This window comes from Pipistrellus kuhlii, unplaced genomic scaffold (assembly GCF_014108245.1).
Source record: "Pipistrellus kuhlii isolate mPipKuh1 unplaced genomic scaffold, mPipKuh1.p scaffold_m20_p_10, whole genome shotgun sequence".
Classification (NCBI taxonomy): Eukaryota; Metazoa; Chordata; class Mammalia; order Chiroptera; family Vespertilionidae; genus Pipistrellus; species Pipistrellus kuhlii.
In genome coordinates this window covers 26,204,165-26,219,793 of record NW_023425405.1, presented here as the reverse complement: position 1 = coordinate 26,219,793, position 15,629 = coordinate 26,204,165, and the positions used below count along the sequence as shown (strand labels likewise).

Below are 15,629 nucleotides of genomic sequence, written 5' to 3'. Positions count from 1 at the left end.
CTTCATCGGCCTCTACGCTCTGGAAACAGTAACCACATTTGTCTTGTATGAATGATTGGACGAAAGGAGGAAATGTCCTGGCATGTACTGTAGCTGTCATCCATTCATTTCTTCCTTCATCCATATGATGAGCACATGCTTTATGCTGGGCATTGTGTTGGGTCCAGGAATGTAGTACTGAATAAGGCCCCTTTGAGCTTATCGTCAAGTGGAGGAGAGAAACAGTAAACAGAGAAACAAATACGTGAAAGAGAGCACACAATAAGTACCATGAAGAAACACAATGGAAACCTATGGAATCAATCCATAGGGAGTCATGTAAATAGGATGGCCAGGGAAGGCCCATTGAAGGAGGCAAATCTGAGCTAAGGCTTAAGTGAGGAGAGGAAGCCAACCGTACAAAGATCAGAGTGAAAAGGACTCCAGGCAAATGAAACAGTCTCTGTGGCCTTGGGCAGCCATGATGGAGGAACAGAGAGAAGGTCAGTACCACTGGGTGGGTATGAGATAGGCAGAGGGTGGTGGGAGGTCAGGGAAGGCGTTGTGCTCATGAGTAAGCTAAAGGCCAAGGTGTACCAAGAAAACAGCCACAGGGGTTTCAGGGAGCTTATTGGGTATTTGAATTAAGGCTAACTTCTTTGATCCGCTAGAAAATCACGTGGCACTGCTTTAATTAAGGGCAAGAAGATAGATAGATAGATAGATAGATAGATAGATAGATAGATAGATAGATAATATGTCACAGGTCATAAATGTGCATGCAGGTATAGTGTGATCAAATAGTAATTGCAGCCCAAATAATACAGGCATTTTATAATTATTTATTTTTATGGGTACAGAATTTTATTACAAAAGAGCATCGTTGGAGTAGCTGTCATCCTGAAAGACAATATGAGATCCCCACGCATGACTCTGTGCAGATAATGTTGATGAGCTGTATTTTTAATCATCTTTCACTTGACTAAACTTCTGGGGGAAAACAAAGTGAATCAGTAATGGAGAAATCATAAGTTGTAGGGAGGCTCGAACAGGAGGCTTGGACAAGACAATCCATGTGAAAGCACTAGACCTTAAAAGGTATAAAATGTTACTGTTGTAACCAACTCTTTTTAACCAAATACTGGTCCTGACTTAAGATTTGAGACTTAAAGACTGGACATCTGGATCCAGATGAGAAAGTATCCAAAGCCAAACACCTCTTTGCTAACCAGCATCTGTGTAAATTTCCTTGAGGAACTTACATGTGCCTGGTGCATTCATCCATGTGTCTCAGGAAACACTCAGTGAGCACCTACTATTTGATAGCCAGCTCATGGGTGGCTCTGGGGACAAAGCAATGAGCAAGACAGACCTTATCTTCATGGACCCTGAAACCTAGGGGAATGATGAACACTGAACATGGCAAACATGGAATAACGATCACCTTTGTTTTTGTACAACAGAACTACTTTTTATGGATGTGAGATACTGAAAGCAGATGAATCTGTATAGGCTGTTGCATATTCTGAATACCTGAAGTGCCTATTGTTTTATTCCTTGTACTATCTTCCTGTGGTGTTTGAGATCCTGTCTCCCCGGAATGCTGCTCGCACAGCCAGTCTTCCAGCTTGAAGGTGCTGGGGAGGGCATCTCTGTGATGGGGCCTGTGAGAGCACAGGCTCCGAAGTCAGACTGTCCAGGTTTGGGTTTCTCCTCCTCTGAGTGGTGAGTGTGGTTACCGAGTCTGTGACTCAGTTGCCTCACCTGCAGAATTAGGATGCTCGTAGATTGCTGTGAAGATTTGAAAGAGATGATACAGGCTGCATGCTCAGTCAGCACCAGGCACATATACATTCTCGTTTAATGTAAATGGAGTGTGTTGTGGTTTTGGTCTCCCTGCCTGCTCTCTCCTGTCTGTCTAGTGTGACGTAGTCTTCTCCAGTTCAGCCGCACAGCGGTCGCGGGGTGATGGGTGTTTTCCGGGATGTGATAATAGCCATGGGGAACGTGTTTGACAGTAGGCCAGGAGGGCTTAGAGCCTCCATGATAGGTCACACTCATCCATTACCAGCTCTCCCAGGAGCTAACAGTTTGTAATGGACTGTCCTTGACGGAGCAGAAGAGGAAAGGAGACAGTACTGTTTCACACTATGCTACCCAGGAATAAAACAGACTCTTTTTTTTCTAATAAACTTCAAGTTAGACAATACTGTTTTATGTAAATAAGTTTGCTAATCTATAAAAGTATCTTTCAAACCTGTCTGACCACAATTTAATAAGAAATATTTCACATTAGACCAAGTTTATGCATACACACACACACACACACACACACACACACTCAGAAGTCTGAAAGTGAAGTGTCAGAAAACTATGTTATTCTTACTACTGTAATACCACGTTTTCTCTTCCATGTCATTCCATTCCATTCTGTAAAGAGACCAGTTTGAAACATACTGATCTGAGAAATTGATGGTGCTAAACAAGAATAGGGATGTGAATAAGAAGAATTAAGCCCTATATTTCAAATGTTTTCTTAGTAGTCATCACTATCTCCTACCCAAGAACTCCCCCTACCCCCAGACCAAAACAAACAACAAAACACTTGGTATGTGTCTCTTCCTGTACTTTCATAAACTTCACCGCACATTGGCCTTGGAGAATTTGTAGTCCTTTCGATCCAGCTTTTGGGGCCTGCATGACATCATCCCTGGAGTGAAGTGCATGCAGTGCAGCTGGGAGACCTCACTCCTGCCTCTTGCTTTGTCCACAGTCTCAGCTCAGAGGAGGCAATAATATTCATATTGTTTAAATTAACTTAATAACGTCTCTCCCTCCATCTCCTATCTCCCACCCTCCCCCGCTCCCCGGTGTTTGAGGGTCAGCTGAGAGAACACTTGATATGTTTTGTAAAGGAACGGGCTCTACAAATAAGACTATTGGGCTTTTAGGTTCTGTGTTTGTGACCCTTGCCTTCTTTTTGAAAATCCCCTTCTAGGTTTCTCAGTTGAATGCACTGATCGCACTTCTGCTAGGAGAGCTGCTCCCTGGAGACAGGCAGAAGGTTATGACAATTTGCACCATCGATGTCCACGCCAGGGATGTGGTGGCAAAGCTCATTTCCCAGAAGGCAAGTTGTTCCTAGGGATTTCATGTATTCTTAGGCTTTTCCTAAAGTGTTTATTGTCAAGAGTACTCCTAAGAAAGTAGTTATAGTTTCTTTTTTCCTCCTCCTCCTCCTTTTTTTTTTTTTTTTTTTTTTTTTTTGTGTGTGTGTGTGTGTGTGTGTGTGTGTGTGTGTGTTTGTTTTGTTTGCGTACTTTAAGTAGTCCTGAGAAGCTAGTTGTACTTACATGGGGTAAGTTTGATCTGAGTTAGCCAATATATTAACTTCAGGAGAGGTTATCCCAAGTGATATCCCTGAAGGATTTTGGCAGTCGGGAGCCTCTGATGCAGATCATCCAAAAGATTAACCCAGGATGGGGAAGCCTGAGAAGTCACCACATTCACCTCTGTTTCTGGCCTCTCTGCACCCAGTCACCCCAGTCCGTTGGCCGGTGGTGGTCCCCCCGGGGGCTTACCCAGCCAATAACAAAACAGTTTGTGGCATTGAAACTGTTTCTGCGTGCTTTCGATGATTTTCCTTTTGAAGAAAGAGAACTGTTGGTCACATCTTGTCTTTTCCTTTCAAGACTTAGTGACTTTCTTTAAAGCAGTTATTTTCTAAACCCTTGAGAGTAGATCACCTGCTTATCTCTAAAAAATATGCGTGTCTCTTGGATATTGGCACTTTTTAATGTGAAATAATTTTCTCACCTCTTTTCCAAAGTATGTTATAAATGTCAGGTATGCTTGTCTACTGAACAGCATTGGCACACCACGCCCATCACCTGCTTCCTCCAGATCCCTTTTGTTTTGGGTGAGGGGTGGTAGTGCTCAGGACAGTTCCTTTCACAGTTGGAATGCATGCATAGTGAAACGGTTTCTGTGGTTTTTCTAACTCTTTCTCAAGTTAGGAAAATAAAAGTGCAAAAAATGCTTCTTTGCTATGAGCCATAAACTTGAAAATACTTCTTGATCCAGGCTCCGGACCATTAGCGAATAATGTTCTCTAATTGCTAATCTGAAACTGATCCTTGCAAAACACCACTTACTGTGTATTCTCATTCTGATAACAAACATTGTTAACTGCACTTTGAATATGACCTTGCACCTTCTTACATATTTTATTATGTTTTATCAGTGGTGATTTGCTTGCAGAAGGATAAATTATGATTTAAAGTATGTCCATTATTTTGTATGAAAGGAGATACAGATTGTCTAATTTCTGATTATCTAATACACATAAGGGGACAATGTTGAGACTTATGTAGATATCAGACAATTTTGGTAACATAAAGCGATACCAAAAAGATCCTAGGGTCACATGTATTTTGAAGGAGACTGGAATTATATTTTCACACTGGAAGAAGAATGGATAAATTGAGTAAAATAGTAAATAATAGCAATGAAAAAATATACTGTTATGTAACTTAATAAAAATGAAGTGGGAATCCTCTGTATTAAAACATACTGGTTTTAGAACGGACTGTTGAAAGTATAATTTACCTTCGACTTTCAGAAATTATGGATTATGTGTCGTTTTAATAGAGACTGCATTTTTTCATCTGTTTTTAGAATAAAATTACAAAGTCACCAAATATCCTGGGTGAGTCGTAAGAAGGAGAAAAAGCATTGCTTGGAAAAAAAAATTGATATTGTTTTAAAAGCTTTCTCAAAATGACAACTTCAATTACATAATTCTTATTAAGTATTCAGCCATCTGCATGCAATTACATTTTGCAGTAGCATGTGAGAGATCTCCCTTTTGTGAGGTTTTTAGAAATAAAATGGAATCAATAGGGTTGACTAGACTAATACACTAAGCTTGATGCCTCAAAGCTATCTGTATCTTACGTGGAATGACCACGTATGTTTTTAGGTTGTCAGTCCCCAAGCTTTTGCGTGGCTGTCTCAGCTCCGTCACCAGTGGGAGGACTCCCGGAAGCACTGTGTTGTTCATATTTGTGATGCCCAGTTCCAGTACTTCTATGAATATTTAGGAAACAGCCCTCGTCTAGTGATCACCCCTCTGACTGACAGGTAACAATATGTTTGAGCTGGATGGAGGGAAAAAAACAAGCCATAAAAGTCCCCCAGCCTGAGTGAAAATGTTAGAGGTTGAAAGGGAAGGACTTAGAGAAAATATTGAATAAAGATTGGGAAACAATAGGAAATCAGAGTGTAAACGAATGAGTTAAGTAACATAGTGAAGGTTGACTTTAGTTAGAAGCACATTTTCATAAGTAATTGTTTCTGTTTGCATAGTACTTTGAATCTTTCAAGGCATTTACCTTTGGCTTTCTTACTTTCTTCCGACAATAAACCTCATTTTACAGAGGAGAAAAGGGGGAGGCGTGTTGATATAAAAAAAAAAAAACTTAGTTAAGATTATCTGCTTATTGGCAATGTAGACACTAGTCTCTGGTCTTCTGACCCCCTAGTATATGTCTTTCCACTAAATTTTCTGTCTGTACTAAGACAAAAATAATTCCTAAATCTCCCGAAAACCCATGGAAGGCACTTGCTATTTGTGAGGTTTTCCTTCTTTTACAAATAGGAAATTCTGCCTTTGCATAAGTTTTCTCAGTCTAAGAACTGCTGAATCTTTCCTGCAAAAAAGTATTATAATCTAAATGTGTATAGCAACATATTTAAACTGAATTCCTGAAATACATTTTAATATAATAATTCGTCTTTGTATATGTTTCTTTATACTTTGAAGAAGGTATACATGTTATTTGCAGACTGTGTATTTATATATATTTATACATCCCTGTAGTAGTAGTTTAATGAAGTCAATGTTTAATTCATCAGTCATTCAATATTTCTATTATTTGTTTTATAAACAATAGTTTCAGATGTCATTTGCCATATTAATAGTATTTTTACCTAGAGATATCAGAAAGTCTGTAGCATTACAAATCAGCTGTTATTAGTATTCAAGTATTTGTATTCAAGCTCTTAGGAAATGGGATAAAAAAACAGATAAAGCAACACATTTTTCTCTATTATCCTTCAACAACCAACCTAAAAGAAATTGAATATGAAATATTATCCTGGCTCATATTATCACCACAAACGAATCAAAGGCATTTCAATATTGTGTGCTATTACCCCATTTTAGATATTGACTTCTTCAACTCTAAAGCAAATCGGATTGCCCTCAATGTTTTGTAGAAATCCCCTGCCAGACTGTAATATGTGTTTTCTGTTGCTTAAAGGTGTTACATTACTCTCACTCAGTCACTTCGCCTAACCATGAGTGGGGCTCCAGCTGGCCCCGCAGGCACAGGGAAAACCGAAACCACCAAAGACCTTGGACGAGCCCTTGGCATGATGGTTTATGTGTTCAACTGCTCAGAGCAAATGGACTACAAAGTAAGTTGGTGGTGCGATGATGTGTTCTAACATTGTTCCTGATTCAAAAAAATAGCTCCAGTGTCCCCTCTGTCGAACTCTTCATGCCCCGCTCCATCGTTTTAGTCCATAGGAAATATCTACAAGGGATTGGTGCAGACGGGAGCTTGGGGCTGCTTCGATGAGTTCAACCGGATTTCTGTGGAAGTTCTGTCCGTGGTGGCCGTGCAAGTGAAAATGATACACGATGCCATCAGACACAGGAGAGAGAGGTGAGGGCACAGGGTTTTTGTTCTGTTGTCGCATGTAGTAATGCAGTAAACGTGCAGTGATGGATGCAGTGAACTAACTTCACCTTCACAGACTTTGTTGCCTCTCCCTGTTTCGTGAAATGGAGCAAACGAGAGAGACTAGTTACTTTTGAATAATTATTTGGAATAACCTCCCATATTTTAACTAGTTGTTTTAAAACATTGAATACAGCAAAGGTAGATTATTTTAATCACTTAAAAAGTAAACACGCTCTGGAATGCTACATCCGGGGATCAGTTCTCAATCCTGATCTTACTTGTCCTCTGGACAGTATCTTCCTTGGTCCCTTCCTTAAGGGGACACACTTCCTTCACGTGTGTTTCAGGTTACCAGTCTTCTCACACTCAGGGCTGTTACTTCTCATCGATAAAATGGAAGGAAGTATAGTACTTACCTGGTAGATTACTGTGGTGATGAAATATAAAGTATTTGAATAAATGTTTACTTGGCATAAGTAGCAGTGTTAGCTACTTTTTAATACCGTTATTTCATGACCTTTTAATTCAGAGTGCCACTGGCCCCAGTCTTTGGACTTCTCTCTATATATATGCTTCTTCTCTCAGTAATTTTATCCAGTCACATGACCTTCAATACCACCTTGTATGCTGCTGGCTACCAGCTGCCCAGACCTTGTGTCTTCCACGTCTAGATTTACTTAGGCAATCCTGTATGGGCATCTCAAGACTCCATTTGATGTCTTATAGTAGGATTGGGTCTAAATGGGCGGTTGGACATTTCTCTCACAGTCCAGGACTGCTGGCTCCCAACTGTTTGCTTGCTTGCCTGCCTGCCTGATTGCCCCTAATCACTTCCCTGCCAGCCTGATCAATGCCTGACTGCTCCCCTGCCAGACCGATTTCCCCCAACTGCCCTCCCCTGCAGGCTTGGTCCCATCCAGTTGCCCTCCCTTGCAGGCTTGATCCCTCCCAACTGCCCTCCCCTGCTGGCCTGATTGCCCACAATGACCCTCCCTTGCTGGCAGCCATCTTGTGGTGGCCATCTTGAGTCCACATGGGGGCAGCCATCTTTGATCACATGGGGTGGCCATCTTGTGTGTTGGAGTAATAGTCAATTTGCATATTACTCTTTTATTAGATAGGACGATGTAACCCAGATGTCATTGGGAGCCATCTTTTCTTAAGGAGACTTATATACCTGACCCATGCAAGGATTTCTGGAAACAGCATCCAATCCTCTTGATAGCCTCCCATGTCTTCACGTCTGTATACATATGAGTTGAACCTGTCCATCTTCATGCTAGCCCATATGGAGATGGCGGGGCTCCTTGTGATTTCATGTATTTTACTAAGTACTGTTGACACAGGATTTAAGAGTTGGGACCATGCCTTTCCCTCAGAGTCTTCCACATCTTTCTGGCTCTACTCTCTCAAGGTCTATACCTATGACTTGTAGTTATTCCTGTGCTGACCATTAGCCACCTCCCTTTCCACAAGAAGCCTTCTAGGTCCACTATCTGATATTCTAGGAATAAAGATTTCTCTGTTCTTACCTTGGCTATCCATAATGTACCGTCTCTTTGTTTTCTAAGTACCTAAGAAGCTCAGAGGCCTAAAAATGGTGGCTCTTTTCCCTCCTCATTCTATGTTGTAGGCCTGGCTCCTTAACTACTCTAGTCCTTCCCTTTCTTAACAAGAACAGCCTTATATCTTGTCGCATTTACTTCATGTGAAAGTTTCCTTCTACTTACCTTCAGTTTTACTCTTATAGCCCTTTGCCATTCCCATTGCACTGGCCCTCAGTAGCCTCTGGGCCCTTGCAAATCCTGCTGAAAATCTTTCACTGCTTCTCTAGTGCCTTCAAGTGATGATAGTAGCAATAGCCAGAGCTAATATCTCTTGAGTATGTACCATGTTCTAGGCAGTGTACTCTTAGCCATTTATATCCATAATCTCTCTTAATCACCATATAATTCAAGGAGGTGCGTGATATTATTCCTTTTTTAAAATTAGACGAGGGAATTGGAACATGCTTAAATTGATACAGCTGGTCTCTGAATGCTCACAGTCTGACTCCAGAGCTAGTTGTCATTATCCTACTTCTCTGTGTTGTTAAGGGTATTTGTTGAAAAGGGGAGAGGAGGGAGGGAGAGAGAGAAGAAAGGAGAGGGAGGATGAGCAAATAGACAAAATAAAGACTGAGCAAGAAGATCCTTTCTCCTCTTAACACAGGCATCTTCTGTCTGTGCAGTATCTTGTTCAAAGAATTGCAGCCCAGATTGGAAGGCAAAAGTGGCCTTACCTTTTATTGACTGTTCAAGTAGTCAAGTCCTCATTTTTACATTCTAGCTTTGTATGGCTATGTTAAAATAGGAAAGAATTCTTCCCAGATCTGTGGTTCCTTTGGGGAGATGGAGTGCGTTTTTAATAAACATGCTTCAGAGCATACTCAAAATATGCATGCTGATGAATTTTAGAGAAAATTACACAGAATAAACAGCTTCCTAATAATGTTTGCATTTGCCAGTGGTTTGCATTTGTCAATGTGCATTCATATTCAGTGAACACGTTTAATTTCATCAACATTCTTCTTATGGTAGATTTGTATTTCTCGGGGAAGCTATCACACTGAAGCCATCAGTTGGAATATTTATTACCATGAACCCAGGATATGCTGGTCGAGCCGAATTACCGGAAAATCTCAAAGCTCTTTTCAGGCAAGTGTTACGCTTCGCAGTTGAGCATCTGGAGCGCTCATGCCACCTAACGTTGCTGGTTTGCACTGTTCAGGGATGTATTTTTACTTGAAACTCTGTGGAAAGGCCCTTGTTCTCTCTCAGGGGTCACTTCATGGAGAGAACTTTCTCCAGGATACATAAACGCTTTTGAAATATGAAACCAAACTCACAATCATGCCTTGGAAGCCACGGTAAAATTGAACAGTTAATACTAGATTTTGTGTAGTGATATTTTTATTATAAACATAATTTTCCAAATGATAGAATATCTTGGAAAATACAGAAAAGAATAAAGAAAAAAATTACAGCTTCACTACCCAGAAATAATTATTGTGATATTTTTTCTACTCTTTTATAATTCATGTTTTATGGAGTTAAGATAGTAGGTTAGACATAATTTTTATTTAGTTCTTAATATTTTGACACCAGTAGTCTATCATAGTATTGAATTTGCTTTGGAAAGGCCATTTTGTGTGGCTCCAAAATAGTCTCTCTCCTGGCTTGTTCAGACTTTTCTTAACCATCCCTTACCAGTGTTTCCCAAAGTGTGGTACGTGTACCTCCAGGGATACGGGAAGAGTTTGGTGGGGGTACGCATTGCACCGGAGTTTGGTGGGGATATGCACTGCACCATGCTTAGCTGCACCTAATTCTACGTTCTCATGAGTACGAGGGGTACTCAGTGTTACGAAAATTATAGAAGGGGTACACATATGTCAAAAGTTTGGGAAACACTGCACAATCCTAGACATACAGGGTTTGTGTTCCCTGCCCCCACCCAGGTTTTTATGATCCTAAAATAATAGGCTATAACCCTCTCTTCACATAAAGAGCTATTCTTACTTCTGATGATCACCCAGAATAGATTACAACATGTAGAATTACTTGGTGGATGGTGATAGTGCCTTTTGATGACCTCCTTTCCAAAAATACTTATCAATAGATACACCTCTGAGCAGTCACTCAGAGAGCGTGTGCTATTGCCTGTGAACCGATTATGTTTAACTCATATTTTAAACCAACTTCATTCAGCTATAATTTCATACAGAAAATGCTCCAATTGAAGTGTGTGGTTGGCAAAAACACCACTACAATCAAGAAGTGGAATATTTCCAACCTCCTGAAGTGCTCTTGTCCCTTTGCAGTTAATCCTCACACCACCGATGAGCTTTCTGTGACTTTAGGTTCAGTCTGTCTTTCCTAGAGTCCATGTAAATGACACCCTACAGTCTGTACTTATTTGTGTTGTATTCTTTCCTTGAGCATCATGGTTCTGAGGTTCTTCCAAGTTTGAATGTACCAGTGGTTTGGTCCTTTCTGTTGCTGATTAGTATTCTCCTGCATGCACGTACTACAATTTATTTACCCAGCCACCACTTGATTGACATTTGGGTTGTTTCTAGTTTGGGACTGTTATGAATAAAGCTGCTGTGAACTTCCTTGTACAATCTTTGTGTGAACATATGTTTTTTTTCTGGACAAAGGTCTGTGCACTGAATTGCTAAGTCACATGCCAAATGTATGTTTAACTTTATTGGAGTTTGCCGATCTGGTTTCCAAGATGGTTGTAGCATTTTACATTTGTTCTACATTCTTGTCACAACTAGGTATTGTCAGTCAAATAGGTCTGTGGTGGTTTGCCATTGTGGGCTTTGCTTGCATTTCCACGATGGCTGACGATGTACATCTTTTCATGTAACTGGCCATTCCCTCACCATCTTTTGTGAAGTGCTGTGTTCTGGGTACTATTTCTTCATTAAATACATTATTGCAGATGTCTTTCTCTCAATTTGTAGCTTGCATTTTCATTTTCTTAGTGGTGTGCATCAAAGATAGAAGTTGTAAATTCAATGAAATATTTATCAGGCTGTTTTATAATTTTCCTATCACAGCCGGGAAAGTTTGATTAACCCCGGGTTATAAAAAAATTCAACTATGTGTTCTTCTAGAAGATCGGTTTTGTAGTTTTCATACAGGTTTTCTTTTTTTTCTGTTAATGTGCTAAAGTATATTGATTTTTCAAATGCTAAGCAAGTCAATATTAATTCCTGTGATAAACTTCACTTGGTCAGGAGATATTATTTTTATAGATATTGATGGATTCAATATGCTACTATTTCGTTAAAGATTTAAAAATCTATGCTATGTTGGATATTGGTTTGTAGTGTCTTTTCTTGTAATATCTTCATCTGGTTTTGGACATCAGAGTAATGGTAACCTCCTGCAATGAGTTGGCTAATGTTCCTGTCTTCTCTATTTGTTATTAAGAGTTTTTATAGGATTGGTATTATTTACCTCTCAGATATCTAATAGACTTAAAATCAGTGAAACCACCTAGACCTAAATTTTGCTTTGTGGGAATCTTTTTAGTGATAAATTCAATTTCTTTAATAGATATGGAATTATTCGGATTTTTTATTTCTTCTTGAATTTATTTCAAGCAAATCAGCAAACACTACACCTGTGCTTCTGCCATTTTCAGACTGCCATCTTTTTCTATGTATCCACTAACTATTATTATTATTTTTTTTTAGTTGAAGTGAAGGGTCTCGTTAGCTGTGATTGACAGAGGTAATTGTGACCTGCTTGCAAATGGTTATGATGTTGGCACAGATTAATCACTCAGTTTCAGCAATTTGTACTTACCACCTTACCACATTTTAAAACTAAATTTCATACTTACTTTTCAGACCCTGTGCCATGGTGGCCCCTGACATTGAGCTGATCTGTGAAATCATGTTAGTCGCTGAAGGTTTCATGGATGCACGCTCGTTAGCCCGCAAGTTCATTACGTTGTACACGCTCTGCAGGGAGCTCCTCTCCAAGCAGGTGAAGAGCTTGTGTTATTTTTCTGGATGTTTACATCCCTTTGAAACAGCTTTTGAAACACAGATACTGTGTAATTTACCTTTAAATTAGTTAGACATTTAGAAGTACGTTTATATTTTCCGTAAAATTTTGAAAATCTGTATTTAACAATTCTTAATTTTTTTTAAATTGAGACATTGTAAGTCTCATGTTTAATTTGTAGCTAATAAAGCTTTTGTCGATGAGCTATGTGATTTTCTTTAAACTTTGACCACTGTGATAATTATAAATGGAAGTTGATCATGCCTCCCTTGGTTGGTGAGAATATTAATTGTCCATGGGAGTTGGGTAAAACGGATTTTCTGGAGAACTCAAGAAATGTTCCATTGACATTTTCTCATTTGCTGGAACTCCTTTATTTGAGAGTAGAGCTTGGTGTTTTTTTTTGTTTGTTTGTTTGTTTTTTTGTTTTGTTTTTTTTTTAACTTTTGCTCTATAATACCTCAGTGTCTGAAATGGGTCAAACTGAAGTATTTTATATTCTCTAGTCATCAACTTCTTGCCATTTCGTTGAAGTTGCTGATATGACACAGATAACACGTTTCAGCATCATTATTTTTAAACTCAGCTCTAGGCCCCCCTTTTACTTTGGCCCTTTGACCTTTCATTAATTCCCGGTGACATTATTTTGAAGCTGTTCCCAGGATAAAGGTATTGGTGAAATTCAGAATCAGAGAAATTCATGGTGTCATTTTAATAACTGTTAGTTTACATTCTGGGGGGAAATGACATACTGATTTATAACTGAATTTTATTGAATCCGTTCTGACTATGTTAAGTGCCAACATGAGGGCTGGAGCACTGGAGAGATGAAGAGGTAGAATAATAAGGGCCACCCAAGACCTCGGCTGGGAGAGAGGGACAAGGGCATTGTCTCTACCGGGAAGAAACAAGTTATCTGTACAACTTGGATACGTGCACCTGTGGATGGAGGTGAAAATGGAAATGGGTGAACTCCTGAGTCAGCAGGTCTATTGAGAGAAAAGCAAGGGAGGTGGATGGGGCCTCTGGCAAATACGACCATGAAATGCTGTGGGAAGACAAACTTTGCTGACAGAGGCAGAGAATCAGGTGAAAGAAGCTGAAGGGTCATGCTTTTCACAATTTGAAAGAAGAGGGGGAAATAGTATTTCACGTGATCAAAGCATGTATTTATCTGAACCCTTTTAGCTTTCAGCCTTTACTTCTGGAACAAGAGTCTTATCCCCTGGAACATTTTCTGAGAAAATTTTCCTGTGTTTTGATTTTAGGATCATTATGATTGGGGACTTCGTGCTGTTAAATCTGTCTTGGTTATTGCTGGCTCCCTGAAACGAGGAGATAAAAATAGACCCGAAGATCAGGTAATGCAATACCAACGTGATTCTGTGAAGTGCGTAGCCAAATGGCTTCATACAATGACAGGGTGTACCTGTGTGGTGGGTCATGCAGAGCACAACCTTTAAAAACATAGCATGTATTTTTAATGGAGGCTATTTCGAGGACTGGCATTTCTGATGTTATAATAAAGATCACAGGTATCCTTGAGTAAAGGATGGGAGTGTAGGAAAGAAAATGTGATTGTGTAAGTGCTTTTGAAATGTCAACTACAAATAATATTTTGGCAGTCATAATCAAATATTTCAGTAATCTCTGTTTGATTTCCTCTGAGGAACATTTAGAAAATCTGATTAACCCCAGGGTATTAATCCTGAAAAAGTCAGTGAAGACATAATCTAATGGAAGGAGGTATATCCATTTCATAGGATGCAAGATGGACGTGAGGAATGAAGCGGGAAGGTTGATTTCCTGACATCAGGGCAATGCTTTGTTGGTTATTCGGAGCTTCTAGGTCATTGTCTCTCCAGGAAGAAACAATTACAGCCACATATCCATTTTTTCTGTATTAAATAAGAAGTGAGAACATGGATATACAGCACTCTGTAAACCTGCAGTAAATGAGAAGTTGAAAAAGTAGATCTATCCTGTGAGAGGTTTTTTTTTTTTTGTTTTGTTTTTTTTTTTGTTTTGTTTTGTTTTTTGTTTTTTGTTTTTGTGTGTGTGTGTGTGTGTGTGTGTGTGTGTGTGTGTGTGGTTTTTTTTTTTTTAATGTTTAAGGATATTTATGATGTGATTTTTCTGTGTTCTTTTTTTCAATCTCTCTCTTCTCTCAGTCATAGTTCATGACGGGGTTAGGATTTTCTTGCCTTTATTTGTTTTCTTGTTATGCTACTGTTGTCCAAATGCTTGCCTTTTTCTGTGCAAATCATCCCCATGTTCAAGTTAACTGCTTTGAAAATTGAAATCCCTTTTTGGTTTTCAGCCAATTCACAACAAAAACCCAAACTGAAAACGGCTGAGTTTATTCTTCTGGGGTTCTCTGAGTACTTTGAGGAAAACAATCTGATGGGCCTGATTCACTTATACCTTGGAGTTGGAGAGTTCAGGAGAGAAGGGCCAGGATCAGAGCAGATCACGGGTAGAGGTGGAACAGAGCCTCCTTGATGACTGTTCGGAGTTGTCCATGGTATGGGCAGAGCCTTCTCTGTTCTCACGTGACCTTGCAACAACAACATCGTTGGCTATTTGGGTGTTTGTTAGACATTGTATTGGCTTCTTAAATATCTCCTCTCAGGTCCTCATGAGAGCATTAAGGGACTTCAACATGCCTAAAATAGTGACCGACGACATCCCCGTGTTTCTGGGCCTGGTTGGCGACCTGTTTCCAGCCCTGGATGTGCCCCGGAGGAGGGCGCCGCACCTGGAGCAGATGGCCAGGCAATCCACCCTGGAGCTCCGCCTACAGCCCGAGGAGAGCTTCATCCTCAAAGTAAGGAGCCTTTGCTTGTTCTGGGGCCCCGGGATGAGCAGTGACAGTCCCGTGGCTAAGTGACACTGAACCAAGACTTCGATTTACATGTTACACTAACCTCAATATGAACTTAACACACACATTAAGGCATTCTTGACTCAAGTGAATTTGTCATCCCAGCCTCTAAGAAGGTGAAAGCACAAATATGATCAAGTCTTGTTTTTAAATACAAGCATGCTTTTTATTTGTTGATAAAACTACTTGCTTCTTCTTGGTGTCATGCATCAAAAATTAATTTTGCTCTTTTCTCTCCAGTTTAGAGAAAGCTGGGAGTAAAATCATAAGTACATATTTTAATGGGAAGATATTTCTATATGTATGACACCCTCTGACTAATTACAGGCATGTGCATGTGTGTGCTCAAGTTGGATTTAGTGGGTACATGGATGGTACATTACATAGTCTCTGTGTTAGATATTTTAGGGCAGGGGTGGGGAACATCTGACCTGCAGGCCATATAACGCT

At 39.8% G+C, this 15,629-nt stretch overlaps 1 protein-coding gene across 1 annotated transcript in view; it reads left to right on the top strand.

The window, feature by feature from the left end:
- The window catches only part of DNAH11 (dynein axonemal heavy chain 11), a 196,412-nt gene that overhangs the window by 60,050 nt on the left and 120,733 nt on the right, over positions 1-15,629 (top strand). The window contains exons 31-38 of the mRNA XM_036429948.1: positions 2,978-3,109; positions 4,961-5,121; positions 6,303-6,459; positions 6,565-6,710; positions 9,308-9,424; positions 12,136-12,274; positions 13,564-13,656; positions 14,928-15,122. Of these exons, the coding sequence (XP_036285841.1) occupies positions 2,978-3,109; positions 4,961-5,121; positions 6,303-6,459; positions 6,565-6,710; positions 9,308-9,424; positions 12,136-12,274; positions 13,564-13,656; positions 14,928-15,122 (1,140 nt within the window). The remainder of the gene's footprint in view (positions 1-2,977; positions 3,110-4,960; positions 5,122-6,302; positions 6,460-6,564; positions 6,711-9,307; positions 9,425-12,135; positions 12,275-13,563; positions 13,657-14,927; positions 15,123-15,629) is intronic.